Source organism: Copadichromis virginalis, linkage group LG7 (assembly GCF_057382275.1).
Source record: "Copadichromis virginalis isolate Kocher_CV1m ecotype Utaka linkage group LG7, C_Virginalis_male_GT1.1, whole genome shotgun sequence".
In the NCBI taxonomy this organism is placed as follows: Eukaryota; Metazoa; Chordata; class Actinopteri; order Cichliformes; family Cichlidae; genus Copadichromis; species Copadichromis virginalis.
The window spans coordinates 5574099-5590893 of NC_140624.1; the positions used below are offsets into that span (position 1 = coordinate 5574099).

The 16795-nt window shown below is 37.9% G+C and overlaps 1 protein-coding gene across 1 annotated transcript in view; it reads left to right on the forward strand.

Moving 5' to 3' along the window:
* The window catches only part of ptprjb.2 (protein tyrosine phosphatase receptor type Jb, tandem duplicate 2), a 49411-nt gene that overhangs the window by 13128 nt on the left and 19488 nt on the right, over positions 1-16795 (forward strand). Inside the window, exons 2-19 of the mRNA XM_085465127.1 lie at positions 273-294; positions 426-626; positions 767-1024; positions 2314-2601; positions 2698-2700; positions 4128-4212; positions 4841-5016; positions 5811-6071; positions 7626-7886; positions 8254-8514; positions 9309-9569; positions 11124-11384; positions 11752-12012; positions 12862-13122; positions 13495-13755; positions 14606-14866; positions 15239-15499; positions 16350-16610. Of these exons, the coding sequence (XP_085321253.1) occupies positions 273-294; positions 426-626; positions 767-1024; positions 2314-2601; positions 2698-2700; positions 4128-4212; positions 4841-5016; positions 5811-6071; positions 7626-7886; positions 8254-8514; positions 9309-9569; positions 11124-11384; positions 11752-12012; positions 12862-13122; positions 13495-13755; positions 14606-14866; positions 15239-15499; positions 16350-16610 (3904 nt within the window). The remainder of the gene's footprint in view (positions 1-272; positions 295-425; positions 627-766; positions 1025-2313; positions 2602-2697; positions 2701-4127; positions 4213-4840; positions 5017-5810; positions 6072-7625; positions 7887-8253; positions 8515-9308; positions 9570-11123; positions 11385-11751; positions 12013-12861; positions 13123-13494; positions 13756-14605; positions 14867-15238; positions 15500-16349; positions 16611-16795) is intronic.

The following is a 16795-nucleotide window of genomic DNA, read 5'->3' on the forward strand; positions in this document are numbered from 1 at the left end:
ATTTGCAAGGAATTCTGGTCGAGAAACAGCTTGACGCTGCCATCAGGTCAAATCATGTTTTGGCTGGTTTGACCTGATAGCAGGTTCACTCTCCTTTCACGCAGAAGGAACAAAAAAATCCTGCATACACATCCAGCTTTGAATTTCAGCAGTGACCTGTGACATCGAACAGCTGGTTGGTTTTGATGCTTTGAATCTGTTCAAAACTAAATGCTGACCTCTGCTGGTGTAAAAATGATTTACCTTGTTTTTTTCTGTGTTAATCTCTGCAGAGCTCCCAAGCACAAAATATCTGTAAGTACTGGTTCCTCATTTATTCATGTGCTCTCTGTTTAATATTTTGACTTTTTATAGCTCAAAACTGAAGTTTTGTGAATTTCTCACTGTTGTCTTGAATGTCTTGGTTTTCTTGTTCTTCTTTTTAGCAAATTGTGCAACAGGAACCTTAAATATAACAACCACCACAACAACAGCAGATGTCAAATTTCAACTTGACTCAAACTGCAGCTTAACAGTTGGCGGTAATATGTCTGAAAAAGGTTTAATAACTGGTCTGACTCCTGGAGCTGTCTATCACATTGTCTTAAACTGTTCAGGCTCCTGCAATGTGTCAAACATCGCAACAAGTAAGTCATTGTATTTTTCTTAAATATATAAACTAATGATTCTGTGAGTTGGATGACAGTGATGTTAATATTAGTTTATAACCAATAATGAGAATATGATGAACTGATTTGTTTCCTGTTGACGTATCTCTAATTCACAGAGCCAGAAACGGTCAGTTTAACAGTCACTGATATCACAACATCCTCTATGTTTGTGAGCTGGACTAAACCAGTGGGAAACAGCTCCTTCTATAAAGTACAGTGGACAGATGGAGGAACAAGTGCCTCTGTAACTGTCAGTGACAGGTTTAAGAGCATTACTAACCTGACTGCTGGTGTCCAGTATGAAATAAATGTCACTGCAGTGGCAGATGATAATCATACTGAAGGACAGAGTGCTACTGTCACCAAGTACACAAGTAAGTGAGCATTTACATGTTTTCATACTGTGAATTAGTGACTGTCTGCTGAGGATATCTGGTAAAATAAGGAGTCTTCTATCATCATAAGATAAGTTCAATTGAAAGGAAAGTAGAAGAAGAAATCCAGATGTAGAAGAAGAAGCCCTTTGAAGTGAGAAGGTTGGATCTCTCACCGATGTGTCCTCATATAACAGCTGTAGTTGTGCTCACTCTGTGTTTGAGTAACAGCTCCAATAATGGTTTGCATTTCTTTTGTACGTCTAGTTTAGATCTTCCTCTGAACTTCCAGCTGCATGAAATGTTACAGGGTCAGCATGTTGCTGCTCGTGTGTTTTTACTGTAACTTTGAGACAGAGAAGACTTGAGCTGATTTTTAAATTCTTACCCATGTAGTGACTTCTCCCTTACAGAGCCTGAAGTAGTCAGATTACTCAGTGTTACTGCTTTCACAACGTCCTCTGTATCATTGAAGTGGACTGAAGCAGAGGGAAACAGCTGCTTCTATCTTGTAGAGTGGACAGATAGACATTTAAATGAGAATCACAGTGTGAATAACACATAAATAACCATCAGTGCACTAACTGCCTGTATGCAGTACAGATTTAGAGTTTCTGCAGTGGCTGGTGATGAGCAAACTACGGGAGCTGCAGAGTTAATTTCACTGTATACAAACAGGATGTGCAGGAATTCCCATGCATTTTTTGCTCAAATAAATTCTACAATGAATTAATGATTCAGTCTAAAAAATGATCAATCTGTCTCTATTAGTGTTGTATGTAACACAGGCCTTTAAGGTGGCAGATGGTTGCCACTACCTGAGCCTGTTTCTGCTGGAGGTTTCTTCCTGTTAAAAGGGAGTTTTACCTCCCTACAGTCACCAAGTGCACAAAGGAGGCTGTTTGATTGTTGCCGTTTTCTCTCTTTTAGTGTAGGGTTTTTACTAAAGTGCTTTGAGCTAACTAATTTGGCTCTATTTAAAGAAAATAAAATTGAATAGAATTGACTTCTCATGCAATTACCCTCTACTCACAGAGCCTAAATTAGTCAGGGATCTCATTGTCACTGAAATGAAAAACTATGAGAGCTGCAGAGTTAATTTTACTGTATACACATAAGATATGCAGGAATTCAACATCTGAATGAATTTGATATCAATGTTTTTCAAATGCTGTCCCTTACGTGTTCTTTACTAAATTTGCTTCATATTTGATGGTATAATTTTCTAATTTTAAAATATATTTATGTCAGTTTTTGTTTTTTTGCATCTACCTCTCTGTAACTCACAGAACCCGAGAAAGTGAATGATCTTACTGTCAGTGAAATCAGGACATCTTCTATATTTCTGAACTGGACTGAGCCACAGGGTCAAAGGTCTTTCTATAGAGTAGAGTGGACAGATGGAACAATAAACATGAATAAGACTGTGACTGAAACTAAAGTAAATGTCGCTGAGCTGACTCCTGGAGTGAACTACACTTTCACTGTCATAGCAGTGGCTGGAGATAACAATACACAAAGTGACGTAGCAACACTTTCTCAATACACAAGTAAGATCAAGATTGTGAGTTTTGTCTCTTCCAAATGATCATGGAACCATTTTTACTTTAGGTTTCTTCATTGAAGTCTTTATATTTTCATACTGCACTTTTCTTCAATTTCTTCTCTTGTAGTGGGTAAAACAGTTTCTTAAAATCTAATAGTGGAACGTTTTTTAAAGTCTTCAACACAAAACTTTTTTTTTAAAATCTTATATCCCAGTGATGTGATTTTTAATCAACAGGCTGAACAATTTACCTTTAACTGATTTTTAACGTGTCCCACTTCATTCAGTCCTCGTGTTGCTTATTCGCCACAGCCACTGGTCATATTTTTGGTGTTCACACTTGGTGTTAGCTCTTTCTGGGATATAGAATCACTTCCTATTCCTGCTGTAACACACAGTGATGTTTTGTGTAACTTATGTCAGTGGCCTATTTAATCAAAGAGATTTAGGTAAAGACTTATTTCATTACAGATTCTTGACACACCTTTTCCAAAGGATGCCCTCTACCAAAACACCAACTAATTGTATTTGTTCATTTTGACTGTAGGTATTTGCTAGTTTAGCGTAGCTGGTAGCCGAGTCGCTATCACCCTGACATCTTCAGCTGTCTCTCCTGCAGCTTCCTCCTCAGTGTGTCAGATCTTTAGCTACTCATTTGATGAAAAATACAAACAGCCCCATGTTTCTCTTCTTTACTGTGGCTGGGCTGGTAACATATGAGTGCTCTGTTGAAGCGAGTTTTTCTTTAACCTTAACTAGTGGTGATTGCATGTATTTTTTCCACAAAGAAAACTGTAACGTTTAGAGTAAAAATGACTCATGACCGTCTGACTGATGTATCATTATGTACAGCTACTTCCAACGCTTCTGATATTTATTTAGATGCTTGCTGTCCGACTGATCCTTCTGAGTGAACTCCATGAATCACTTCTTCCAAAGCATTAATGTGTCTTTTTAGATCCCATGCATTTTCTGCTCTAACAAATTCTACAGTGAATTAATGATTCAGTCTAAAAAATGATCAATCTGTCTCTATTAGTGTTGTATGTAACACAGGCCTTTAAGGTGGCAGATGGTTGCCACTACCTGAGCCTGTTTCTGCTGGAGGTTTCTTCCTGTTAAAAGGGAGTTTTACCTCCCTACAGTCACCAAGTGCACAAAGGAGGCTGTTTGATTGTTGCCGTTTTCTCTCTTTTAGTGTAGGGTTTTTACTAAAGTGCTTTGAGCTAACTAATTTGGCTCTATTTAAAGAAAATAAAATTGAATAGAATTGACTTCTCATGCAATTACCCTCTACTCACAGAGCCTAAATTAGTCAGGGATCTCATTGTCACTGAAATGAAAAACTATGAGAGCTGCAGAGTTAATTTTACTGTATACACATAAGATATGCAGGAATTCAACATCTGAATGAATTTGATATCAATGTTTTTCAAATGCTGTCCCTTACGTGTTCTTTACTAAATTTGCAGCATATATCATGGCGTAATTTTCTAATTTTAAAATATATTTATGTCAGTTTTTGTTTTTTTGCATCTACCTCTCTGTAACTCACAGAACCCGAGAAAGTAAATGATCTTACTGTCAGTGAAATCAGGACATCCTCTATATTTCTGAACTGGACTGAGCCACAGGGTCAAAGGTCTTTCTATAGAGTAGAGTGGACAGATGGAACAATAAACATGAATAAGACTGTGACTGAAACTAAAGTAAATGTCACTGAGCTGACTCCTGGAGTGAACTACACTTTCACTGTCATAGCAGTGGCTGGAGATAACAATACACAAAGTGACGTAGCAACACTTTCTCAATACACAAGTAAGATGAAGAGTATGACCATTTCTGATCTGGGGTCTCGTGCTCTGTACTGTGTCACTGTTTCATTTTTTATCTTGTAGTTTATTATTTGTCAACTTTTTAGGATAGTTTTTTTTTCTAGTGAAGCAGTTACTTCAAAAATTATAGAAATTATTGTGACTTGAAGACTTCAAATCTAAAAACACTTTTTATTCATGTGTGACATGGGTTTTTTGTTAAAAAGCTTTTTATGATTTATTCACATATCCTCTCAGGTCTTTCTTAATTCAGTCCTCTTGGTTCTTACCTGTTGCAGTCACTGCTTATTGTTCTTGGCTCAGCAGTTCTTTTGTTTTCTTGTTCCTCCTCATGTACTCTCCACTCATAGAGTCTGAAGTAGTCATGAGGCTCTCTGCTGTCAACGTCACAACATCGTCAATTTTTGTGAGCTGGACTAAACCAGTGGGAAGCAGCTCCTTCTATAAAGTACAGTGGACAGGTGGAGGAACGAACTTCTCTGTAAATGTCAGTGTGACAAGTTATACTATTACTAACCTGACTGCTGGTGTCCAGTATGAAATAACTGTCACTGCAGTGGCAGATGATAATTATACTGAAGGACAGAATGCTACGGTCACCATCTACACAAGTAAGTGAGCATTTAAATGTTTTCATACTGTGAATTAGTGACTGTCTGCTGAGGATATCTGGTAAAATAAGGAGTCTTCTATCATCATAAGATAAGTTAAATTGAAAGGAAAGTAGAAGAAGAAATCCAGATGTAGAAGAAGAAGCCCTTTGAAGTGAGAAGGTTGGATCTCTCACCGATGTGTCCTCATATAACAGCTGTAGTTGTGCTCACTCTGTGTTTGAGTAACAGCTCCAATAATGGTTTGCATTTCTTTTGTACGTCTAGTTTAGAGCTTCCTCTGAACTTCCAGCTGCATGAAATGTTACAGGGTCAGCATGTTGCTGCTCGTGTGTTTTTACTGTAACTTTGAGACAGAGAAGACTTTAGCCGATTTTTAAATTCTTACCCATGTAGTGACTTCTCCCTTACAGAGCCTGAAGTAGTCAGATTACTCAGTGTTACTGCTTTCACAACATCCTCTGTATCACTGAAGTGGACTGAAGCAGAGGGAAACAGCTGCTTCTATCTTGTAGAGTGGACAGATAGACATTTAAATGAGAATCACAGTGTGAATAACACATAAATAACCATCAGTGCACTAACTGCCTGTATGCAGTACAGATTTAGAGTTTCTGCAGTGGCTGGTGATGAGCAAACTATCGGAGCTGCAGAGTTAATTTCACTGTATACAAACAGGATGTGCAGGAATTCAACTTCTGAATCAATTTCTAATCAATGTTTTCCAAATGCTGTCAGTTAGTGTTTTTCTCTCAATCTTGTTATTTTTGCATCTACCTCTCTGTAACTCACAGAACCCGAGAAAGTGAATGATCTTAATGTCAGTGAAATCAGGACATCCTCTATATTTCTGAACTGGACTGAGCCACAGGGTCAAAGGTCTTTCTATAGAGTAGAGTGGACAGATGGAACAATAAACATGAATAAGACTGTGACTGAAACTAAAGTAAATGTCGCTGAGCTGACTCCTGGAGTGAACTACACTTTCACTGTCATAGCAGTGGCTGGAGATAACAATACACAAAGTGACGTAGCAACACTTTCTCAATACACAAGTAAGATCGAGATTGTGAGTTTTGTCTCTTCCAAATGATCATGGAACCATTTTTACTTTAGGTTTCTTCATTGAAGTCTTTATATTTTCATACTGCACTTTTCTTCAATTTCTCCTCTTGTAGTGGGTAAAACAGTTTCTTAAAATCTAATAGTGGAACGTTTTTTAAAGTCTTCAACACAAAACTTTTTTTTTTTAATTCTTATATCCCAGTGATGTGATTTTTAATCAACAGGCTGAACAATTTACCTTTAACTGATTTTTAACGTGTCCCACTTCATTCAGTCCTCGTGTTGCTTATTCGCCACAGCCACTGGTCATATTTTTGGTGTTCACACTTGGTGTTAGCTCTTTCTGGGATATAGAATCACTTCCTATTCCTGCTGTAACACACAGTGATGTTTTGTGTAACTTATCTCAGTGGCCTATTTAATCAAAGAGATTTAGGTAAAGACTTATTTCATTACAGATTCTTGACACACCTTTTCCAAAGGATGCCCTCTACCAAAACACCAACTAATTGTATTTGTTCATTTTGACTGTAGGTATTTGCTAGTTTAGCGTAGCTGGTAGCCGAGTCGCTATCACCCTGACATCTTCAGCTGTCTCTCCTGCAGCTTCCTCCTCAGTGTGTCAGATCTTTAGCTACTCATTTGATGAAAAATACAAACAGCCCCATGTTTCTCTTCTTTACTGTGGCTGGGCTGGTAACATATGAGTGCTCTGTTGAAGCGAGTTTTTCTTTAACCTTAACTAGTGGTGATTGCATGTATTTTTTCCACAAAGAAAACTGTAACGTTTAGAGTAAAAATGACTCATGACCGTCTGACTGATGTATCATTATGTACAGCTACTTCCAACGCTTCTGATATTTATTTAGATGCTTGCTGTCCGACTGATCCTTCTGAGTGAACTCCATGAATCACTTCTTCCAAAGCATTAATGTGTCTTTTTAGATCCCATGCATTTTCTGCTCTAACAAATTCTACAGTGAATTAATGATTCAGTCTAAAAAATGATCAATCTGTCTCTATTAGTGTTGTATGTAACACAGGCCTTTAAGGTGGCAGATGGTTGCCACTACCTGAGCCTGTTTCTGCTGGAGGTTTCTTCCTGTTAAAAGGGAGTTTTACCTCCCTACAGTCACCAAGTGCACAAAGGAGGCTGTTTGATTGTTGCCGTTTTCTCTCTTTTAGTGTAGGGTTTTTACTAAAGTGCTTTGAGCTAACTAATTTGGCTCTATTTAAAGAAAATAAAATTGAATAGAATTGACTTCTCATGCAATTACCCTCTACTCACAGAGCCTAAATTAGTCAGGGATCTCATTGTCACTGAAATGAAAAACTATGAGAGCTGCAGAGTTAATTTTACTGTATACACATAAGATATGCAGGAATTCAACATCTGAATGAATTTGATATCAATGTTTTTCAAATGCTGTCCCTTACGTGTTCTTTACTAAATTTGCAGCATATATCATGGCGTAATTTTCTAATTTTAAAATATATTTATGTCAGTTTTTGTTTTTTTGCATCTACCTCTCTGTAACTCACAGAACCCGAGAAAGTAAATGATCTTACTGTCAGTGAAATCAGGACATCCTCTATATTTCTGAACTGGACTGAGCCACAGGGTCAAAGGTCTTTCTATAGAGTAGAGTGGACAGATGGAACAATAAACATGAATAAGACTGTGACTGAAACTAAAGTAAATGTCACTGAGCTGACTCCTGGAGTGAACTACACTTTCACTGTCACAGCAGTGGCTGGAGATAACAATACACAAAGTGACGTAGCAACACTTTCTCAATACACAAGTAAGATGAAGAGTATGACCATTTCTGATCTGGGGTCTCGTGCTCTGTACTGTGTCACTGTTTCATTTTTTATCTTGTAGTTTATTATTTGTCAACTTTTTAGGATAGTTTTTTTTTCTAGTGAAGCAGTTACTTCAAAAATTATAGAAATTATTGTGACTTGAAGACTTCAAATCTAAAAACACTTTTTATTCATGTGTGACATGGGTTTTTTGTTAAAAAGCTTTTTATGATTTATTCACATATCCTCTCAGGTCTTTCTTAATTCAGTCCTCTTGGTTCTTACCTGTTGCAGTCACTGCTTATTGTTCTTGGCTCAGCAGTTCTTTTGTTTTCTTGTTCCTCCTCATGTACTCTCCACTCATAGAGTCTGAAGTAGTCATGAGGCTCTCTGCTGTCAACGTCACAACATCGTCAATTTTTGTGAGCTGGACTAAACCAGTGGGAAACAGCTCCTTCTATAAAGTACAGTGGACAGGTGGAGGAACGAACTTCTCTGTAAATGTCAGTGTGACAAGTTATACTATTACTAACCTGACTGCTGGTGTCCAGTATGAAATAACTGTCACTGCAGTGGCAGATGATAATTATACTGAAGGACAGAATGCTACGGTCACCATCTACACAAGTAAGTGAGCATTTAAATGTTTTCATACTGTGAATTAGTGACTGTCTGCTGAGGATATCTGGTAAAATAAGGAGTCTTCTATCATCATAAGATAAGTTAAATTGAAAGGAAAGTAGAAGAAGAAATCCAGATGTAGAAGAAGAAGCCCTTTGAAGTGAGAAGGTTGGATCTCTCACCGATGTGTCCTCATATAACAGCTGTAGTTGTGCTCACTCTGTGTTTGAGTAACAGCTCCAATAATGGTTTGCATTTCTTTTGTACGTCTAGTTTAGAGCTTCCTCTGAACTTCCAGCTGCATGAAATGTTACAGGGTCAGCATGTTGCTGCTCGTGTGTTTTTACTGTAACTTTGAGACAGAGAAGACTTTAGCCGATTTTTAAATTCTTACCCATGTAGTGACTTCTCCCTTACAGAGCCTGAAGTAGTCAGATTACTCAGTGTTACTGCTTTCACAACATCCTCTGTATCACTGAAGTGGACTGAAGCAGAGGGAAACAGCTGCTTCTATCTTGTAGAGTGGACAGATAGACATTTAAATGAGAATCACAGTGTGAATAACACATAAATAACCATCAGTGCACTAACTGCCTGTATGCAGTACAGATTTAGAGTTTCTGCAGTGGCTGGTGATGAGCAAACTACGGGAGCTTCAGAGTTAATTTCACTGTATACAAACAGGATGTGCAGGAATTCAACTTCTGAATCAATTTCTAATCAATGTTTTCCAAATGCTGTCAGTTAGTGTTTTTCTCTCAATCTTGTTATTTTTGCATCTACCTCTCTGTAACTCACAGAACCCGAGAAAGTGAATGATCTTAATGTCAGTGAAATCAGGACATCCTCTATATTTCTGAACTGGACTGAGCCACAGGGTCAAAGGTCTTTCTATAGAGTAGAGTGGACAGATGGAACAATAAACATGAATAAGACTGTGACTGAAACTAAAGTAAATGTCGCTGAGCTGACTCCTGGAGTGAACTACACTTTCACTGTCATAGCAGTGGCTGGAGATAACAATACACAAAGTGACGTAGCAACACTTTCTCAATACACAAGTAAGATCAAGATTGTGAGTTTTGTCTCTTCCAAATGATCATGGAACCATTTTTACTTTAGGTTTCTTCATTGAAGTCTTTATATTTTCATACTGCACTTTTCTTCAATTTCTCCTCTTGTAGTGGGTAAAACAGTTTCTTAAAATCTAATAGTGGAACGTTTTTTAAAGTCTTCAACACAAAACTTTTTTTTTTTAATTCTTATATCCCAGTGATGTGATTTTTAATCAACAGGCTGAACAATTTACCTTTAACTGATTTTTAACGTGTCCCACTTCATTCAGTCCTCGTGTTGCTTATTCGCCACAGCCACTGGTCATATTTTTGGTGTTCACACTTGGTGTTAGCTCTTTCTGGGATATAGAATCACTTCCTATTCCTGCTGTAACACACAGTGATGTTTTGTGTAACTTATCTCAGTGGCCTATTTAATCAAAGAGATTTAGGTAAAGACTTATTTCATTACAGATTCTTGACACACCTTTTCCAAAGGATGCCCTCTACCAAAACACCAACTAATTGTATTTGTTCATTTTGACTGTAGGTATTTGCTAGTTTAGCGTAGCTGGTAGCCGAGTCGCTATCACCCTGACATCTTCAGCTGTCTCTCCTGCAGCTTCCTCCTCAGTGTGTCAGATCTTTAGCTACTCATTTGATGAAAAATACAAACAGCCCCATGTTTCTCTTCTTTACTGTGGCTGGGCTGGTAACATATGAGTGCTCTGTTGAAGCGAGTTTTTCTTTAACCTTAACTAGTGGTGATTGCATGTATTTTTTCCACAAAGAAAACTGTAACGTTTAGAGTAAAAATGACTCATGACCGTCTGACTGATGTATCATTATGTACAGCTACTTCCAACGCTTCTGATATTTATTTAGATGCTTGCTGTCCGACTGATCCTTCTGAGTGAACTCCATGAATCACTTCTTCCAAAGCATTAATGTGTCTTTTTAGATCCCATGCATTTTCTGCTCTAACAAATTCTACAGTGAATTAATGATTCAGTCTAAAAAATGATCAATCTGTCTCTATTAGTGTTGTATGTAACACAGGCCTTTAAGGTGGCAGATGGTTGCCACTACCTGAGCCTGTTTCTGCTGGAGGTTTCTTCCTGTTAAAAGGGAGTTTTACCTCCCTACAGTCACCAAGTGCACAAAGGAGGCTGTTTGATTGTTGCTGTTTTCTCTCTTTTAGTGTAGGGTTTTTACTAAAGTGCTTTGAGCTAACTAATTTGGCTCTATTTAAAGAAGATAAAATTGAATAGAATTGACTTCTCATGCAATTACCCTCTACTCACAGAGCCTAAATTAGTCAGGGATCTCATTGTCACTGAAATGAAAAACTATGAGAGCTGCAGAGTTAATTTTACTGTATACACATAAGATATGCAGGAATTCAACATCTGAATGAATTTGATATCAATGTTTTTCAAATGCTGTCCCTTACGTGTTCTTTACTAAATTTGCTTCATATTTGATGGTATAATTTTCTAATTTTAAAATATATTTATGTCAGTTTTTGTTTTTTTGCATCTACCTCTCTGTAACTCACAGAACCCGAGAAAGTGAATGATCTTACTGTCAGTGAAATCAGGACATCCTCTATATTTCTGAACTGGACTGAGCCACAGGGTCAAAGGTCTTTCTATAGAGTAGAGTGGACAGATGGAACAATAAACATGAATAAGACTGTGACTGAAACTAAAGTAAATGTCACTGAGCTGACTCCTGGAGTGAACTACACTTTCACTGTCATAGCAGTGGCTGGAGATAACAATACACAAAGTGACGTAGCAACACTTTCTCAATACACAAGTAAGATGAAGAGTATGACCATTTCTGATCTGGGGTCTCGTGCTCTGTACTGTGTCACTGTTTCATTTTTTATCTTGTAGTTTATTATTTGTCAACTTTTTAGGATAGTTTTTTTTTCTAGTGAAGCAGTTACTTCAAAAATTATAGAAATTATTGTGACTTGAAGACTTCAAATCTAAAAACACTTTTTATTCATGTGTGACATGGGTTTTTTGTTAAAAAGCTTTTTATGATTTATTCACATATCCTCTCAGGTCCTCCTTAATTCAGTCCTCTTGGTTCTTACCTGTTGCAGTCACTGCTTATTGTTCTTGGCTCAGCAGTTCTTTTGTTTTCTTGTTCCTCCTCATGTACTCTCCACTCATAGAGTCTGAAGTAGTCATGAGGCTCTCTGCTGTTAACGTCACAACATCGTCAATTTTTGTGAGCTGGACTAAACCAGTGGGAAGCAGCTCCTTCTATAAAGTACAGTGGACAGGTGGAGGAACGAACTTCTCTGTAAATGTCAGTGTGACAAGTTATACTATTACTAACCTGACTGCTGGTGTCCAGTATGAAATAAATGTCACTGCAGTGGCTGGTGATGGTTCTACTAAAGGACAGAGTGCTACTGTCACCAACTACACAAGTAAGTGAGCATTTAAATGTTTTCATACTGTGAATTAGTGACTGTCTGCTGAGGATATCTGGTAAAATAAGGAGTCTTCTATCATCATAAGATAAGTTAAATTGAAAGGAAAGTAGAAGAAGAAATCCAGATGTAGAAGAAGAAGCCCTTTGAAGTGAGAAGGTTGGCTCTCTCACCGATGTGTCCTCATATAACAGCTGTAGTTGTGCTCACTCTGTGTTTGAGTAACGGCTCCAATAATGGTTTGCATTTCTTTTGTACGTCTAGTTTAGATCTTCCTCTGAACTTCCAGCTGCATGAAATGTTACAGGGTCAGCATGTTGCTGCTCGTGTGTTTTTACTGTAACTTTGAGACAGAGAAGACTTGAGCCGATTTTTAAATTCTTACCCATGTAGTGACTTCTCCCTTACAGAGCCTGAAGTAGTCAGATTACTCAGTGTTACTGCTTTCACAACATCCTCTGTATCACTGAAGTGGACTGAAGCAGAGGGAAACAGCTGCTTCTATCTTGTAGAGTGGACAGATAGACATTTAAATGAGAATCACAGTGTGAATAACACATAAATAACCATCAGTGCACTAACTGCCTGTATGCAGTACAGATTTAGAGTTTCTGCAGTGGCTGGTGATGAGCAAACTACGGGAGCTGCAGAGTTAATTTCACTGTATACACATAAGATATGCAGGAATTCAACTTCTGAATGAATTTGTAATCAGTGTTTTTCAAATGCTGTCCCTTACGTGTTCTTTACTAAATTTGCAGCATATATCATGGCGTAATTTTCTAAGTTTAAAATACATTTATGTCAGTTTTTGTTTTTTTGCATCTACCTCTCTGTAACACACAGAACCTGAAAAAGTGAATGATCTTACTGTCAGTGACATCAGGACATCCTCTATATTTCTGAACTGGACTGAGCCACAGGGTCAAAGGTCTTTCTATAGAGTAGAGTGGACAGATGGAACAATAAACATGAATAAGACTGTGACTGAAACTAAAGTAAATGTCACTGAGCTGACTCCTGGAGTGAACTACACTTTCACTGTCACAGCAGTGGCTGGAGATAACAATACACAAAGTGACGTAGCAACACTTTCTCAATACACAAGTAAGATGAAGAGTATGACCATTTCTGATCTGGGGTCTCGTGCTCTGTACTGTGTCACTGTTTCATTTTTTATCTTGTAGTTTATTATTTGTCAACTTTTTAGGATAGTTTTTTTTTCTAGTGAAGCAGTTACTTCAAAAATTAATGAAATCCTTTTTACAGGAAGACTTCAAATCTAAAAACACTTTTTATCCATGAGTGACAAGTTTGTTTGTTTTTTACCAAATTAAGTTTTTGATTTATTCACATATCCTCTCAGGTCTTTCTTAATTCAGTCCTCTTGGTTCTTACCTGTTGCAGTCACTGCTTATTGTTCTTGGCTCAGCAGTTCTTTTGTTTTCTTGTTCCTCCTCATGTACTCTCCACTCATAGAGCCTGAAGTAGTCACGAGTCTCTCTGCTGTCAACGTCACAACATCTTCTATGTTTGTGAGCTGGACTAAACCAGTGGGAAGCAGCTCCTTCTATAAAGTACAGTGGACAGGTGGAGGAACAAGTGCCTCTGTAACTGTCAGTGACACGTTTAAGAGCATTACTAACCTGACTGCTGGTGTCCAGTATGAAATAACTGTCACTGCAGTGGCTGGTGATGGTTCTACTAAAGGACAGAGTGCTACTGTCACCAACTACACAAGTAAGCGAGAATTTACATGTTTTCATACTGTGAATTAGTGACTGTCTGCTGAGGATATCTGGTAAAATAAGGAGTCTTCTATCATCATAAGATAAGTTAAATTGAAAGGAAAGTAGAAGAAGAAATCCAGATGTAGAAGAAGAAGCCCTTTGAAGTGAGAAGGTTGGCTCTCTCACCGATGTGTCCTCATATAACAGCTGTAGTTGTGCTCACTCTGTGTTTGAGTAACAGCTCCAATAATGGTTTACATTTCTTTTGTACGTCTAGTTTAGATCTTCCTCTGAACTTCCAGCTGCATGAAATGTTACAGGGTCAGCATGTTGCTGCTCGTGTGTTTTTACTGTAACTTTGAGACAGAGAAGACTTGAGCCGATTTTTAAATTCTTACCCATGTAGTGACTTCTCCCTTACAGAGCCTGAAGTAGTCAGATTACTCAGTGTTACTGCTTTCACAACGTCCTCTGTATCACTGAAGTGGACTGAAGCAGAGGGAAACAGCTGCTTCTATCTTGTAGAGTGGACAGATAGACATTTAAATGAGAATCACAGTGTGAATAACACATAAATAACCATCAGTGCACTAACTGCCTGTATGCAGTACAGATTTAGAGTTTCTGCAGTGGCTGGTGATGAGCAAACTACGGGAGCTTCAGAGTTAATTTCACTGTATACAAACAGGATGTGCAGGAATTCAACATCTGAATGAATTTGTAATCAATGTTTTCCAAACGCTGTCCCTTAGGTGTTCTTTACTAAATTTGCAGCATATTTGATGGCGTAATTTTCTAAAGTTGAAATTATAGTAATCTTAGTGTTGTTATTTTTGCATCTACCTCTCTGTAACACACAGAACCTGAAAAAGTGAATGATCTTACTGTCAGTGACATCAGGACATCCTCTATATTTCTGAACTGGACTGAGCCACAGGGTCAAAGGTCTTTCTATAGAGTAGAGTGGACAGATGGAACAATAAACATGAATAAGACTGTGACTGAAACTAAAGTAAATGTCACTGAGCTGACTCCTGGAGTGAACTACACTTTCACTGTCATAGCAGTGGCTGGAGATAACAATACACAAAGTGACGTAGCAACACGTTCTCAATACACAAGTAAGATGAAGTGTATGACCATTTCTGATCTGGGGTCTCGTGCTCTGTACTGTGTCACTGTTTCATTTTTTATCTTGTAGTTTATTATTTGTCAACTTTTTAGGATAGTTTTTTTTTCTAGTGAAGCAGTTACTTCAAAAATTAATGAAATCCTTTTTACAGGAAGACTTCAAATCTAAAAACACTTTTTATCCATGAGTGACAAGTTTGTTTGTTTTTTACCAAATTAAGTTTTTGATTTATTCACATATCCTCTCAGGTCTTTCTTAATTCAGTCCTCTTGGTTCTTACCTGTTGCAGTCACTGCTTATTGTTCTTGGCTCAGCAGTTCTTTTGTTTTCTTGTTCCTCCTCATGTACTCTCCACTCATAGAGCCTGAAGTAGTCACGAGTCTCTCTGCTGTCAACGTCACAACATCGTCTGTTTTTGTGAGCTGGACTAAACCAGTGGGAAACAGCTCCTTCTATAAAGTACAGTGGACAGTTGGAGGAACAAGTGCCTCTGTAACTGTCAGTGACACGTTTAAGAGCATTACTAACCTGACTGCTGGTGTCCAGTATGAAATAACTGTCACTGCAGTGGCTGGTGATGGTTCTACTAAAGGACAGAGTGCTACTGTCACCAACTACACAAGTAAGCGAGAATTTACATGTTTTCATACTGTGAATTAGTGACTGTCTGCTGAGGATATCTGGTAAAATAAGGAGTCTTCTATCATCATAAGATAAGTTAAATTGAAAGGAAAGTAGAAGAAGAAATCCAGATGTAGAAGAAGAAGCCCTTTGAAGTGAGAAGGTTGGCTCTCTCACCGATGTGTCCTCATATAACAGCTGTAGTTGTGCTCACTCTGTGTTTGAGTAACAGCTCCAATAATGGTTTGCATTTCTTTTGTACGTCTAGTTTAGAGCTTCCTCTGAACTTCCAGCTGCATGAAATGTTACAGGGTCAGCATGTTGCTGCTCGTGTGTTTTTACTGTAACTTTGAGACAGAGAAGACTTGAGCTGATTTTTAAATTCTTACCCATGTAGTGACTTCTCCCTTACAGAGCCTGAAGTAGTCAGATTACTCAGTGTTACTGCTTTCACAACGTCCTCTGTATCACTGAAGTGGACTGAAGCAGAGGGAAACAGCTGCTTCTATCTTGTAGAGTGGACAGATAGACATTTAAATGAGAATCACAGTGTGAATAACACATAAATAACCATCAGTGCACTAACTGCCTGTATGCAGTACAGATTTAGAGTTTCTGCAGTGGCTGGTGATGAGCAAACTACGGGAGCTTCAGAGTTAATTTCACTGTATACAAACAGGATGTGCAGGAATTCAACATCTGAATGAATTTGTAATCAATGTTTTCCAAATGCTGTCCCTTAGGTGTTCTTTACTAAATTTGCAGCATATTTGATGGCGTAATTTTCTAAAGTTGAAATTATAGTAATCTTAGTGTTGTTATTTTTGCATCTACCTCTCTGTAACACACAGAACCTGAAAAAGTGAATGATCTTACTGTCAGTGACATCAGGACATCCTCTATATTTCTGAACTGGACTGAGCCACAGGGTCAAAGGTCTTTCTATAGAGTAGAGTGGACAGATGGAACAATAAACATGAATAAGACTGTGACTGAAACTAAAGTAAATGTCACTGAGCTGACTCCTGGAGTGAACTACACTTTCACTGTCATAGCAGTGGCTGGAGATAACAATACACAAAGTGACGTAGCAACACTTTCTCAATACACAAGTAAGATGAAGAGTATGACCATTTCTGATCTGGGGTCTCGTGCTCTGTACTGTGTCACTGTTTCATTTTTTATCTTGTAGTTTATTATTTGTCAACTTTTTAGGATAGTTTTTTTTTCTAGTGAAGCAGTTACTTCAAAAATTAATGAAATCCTTTTTACAGGAAGACTTCAAATCTAAAAACAC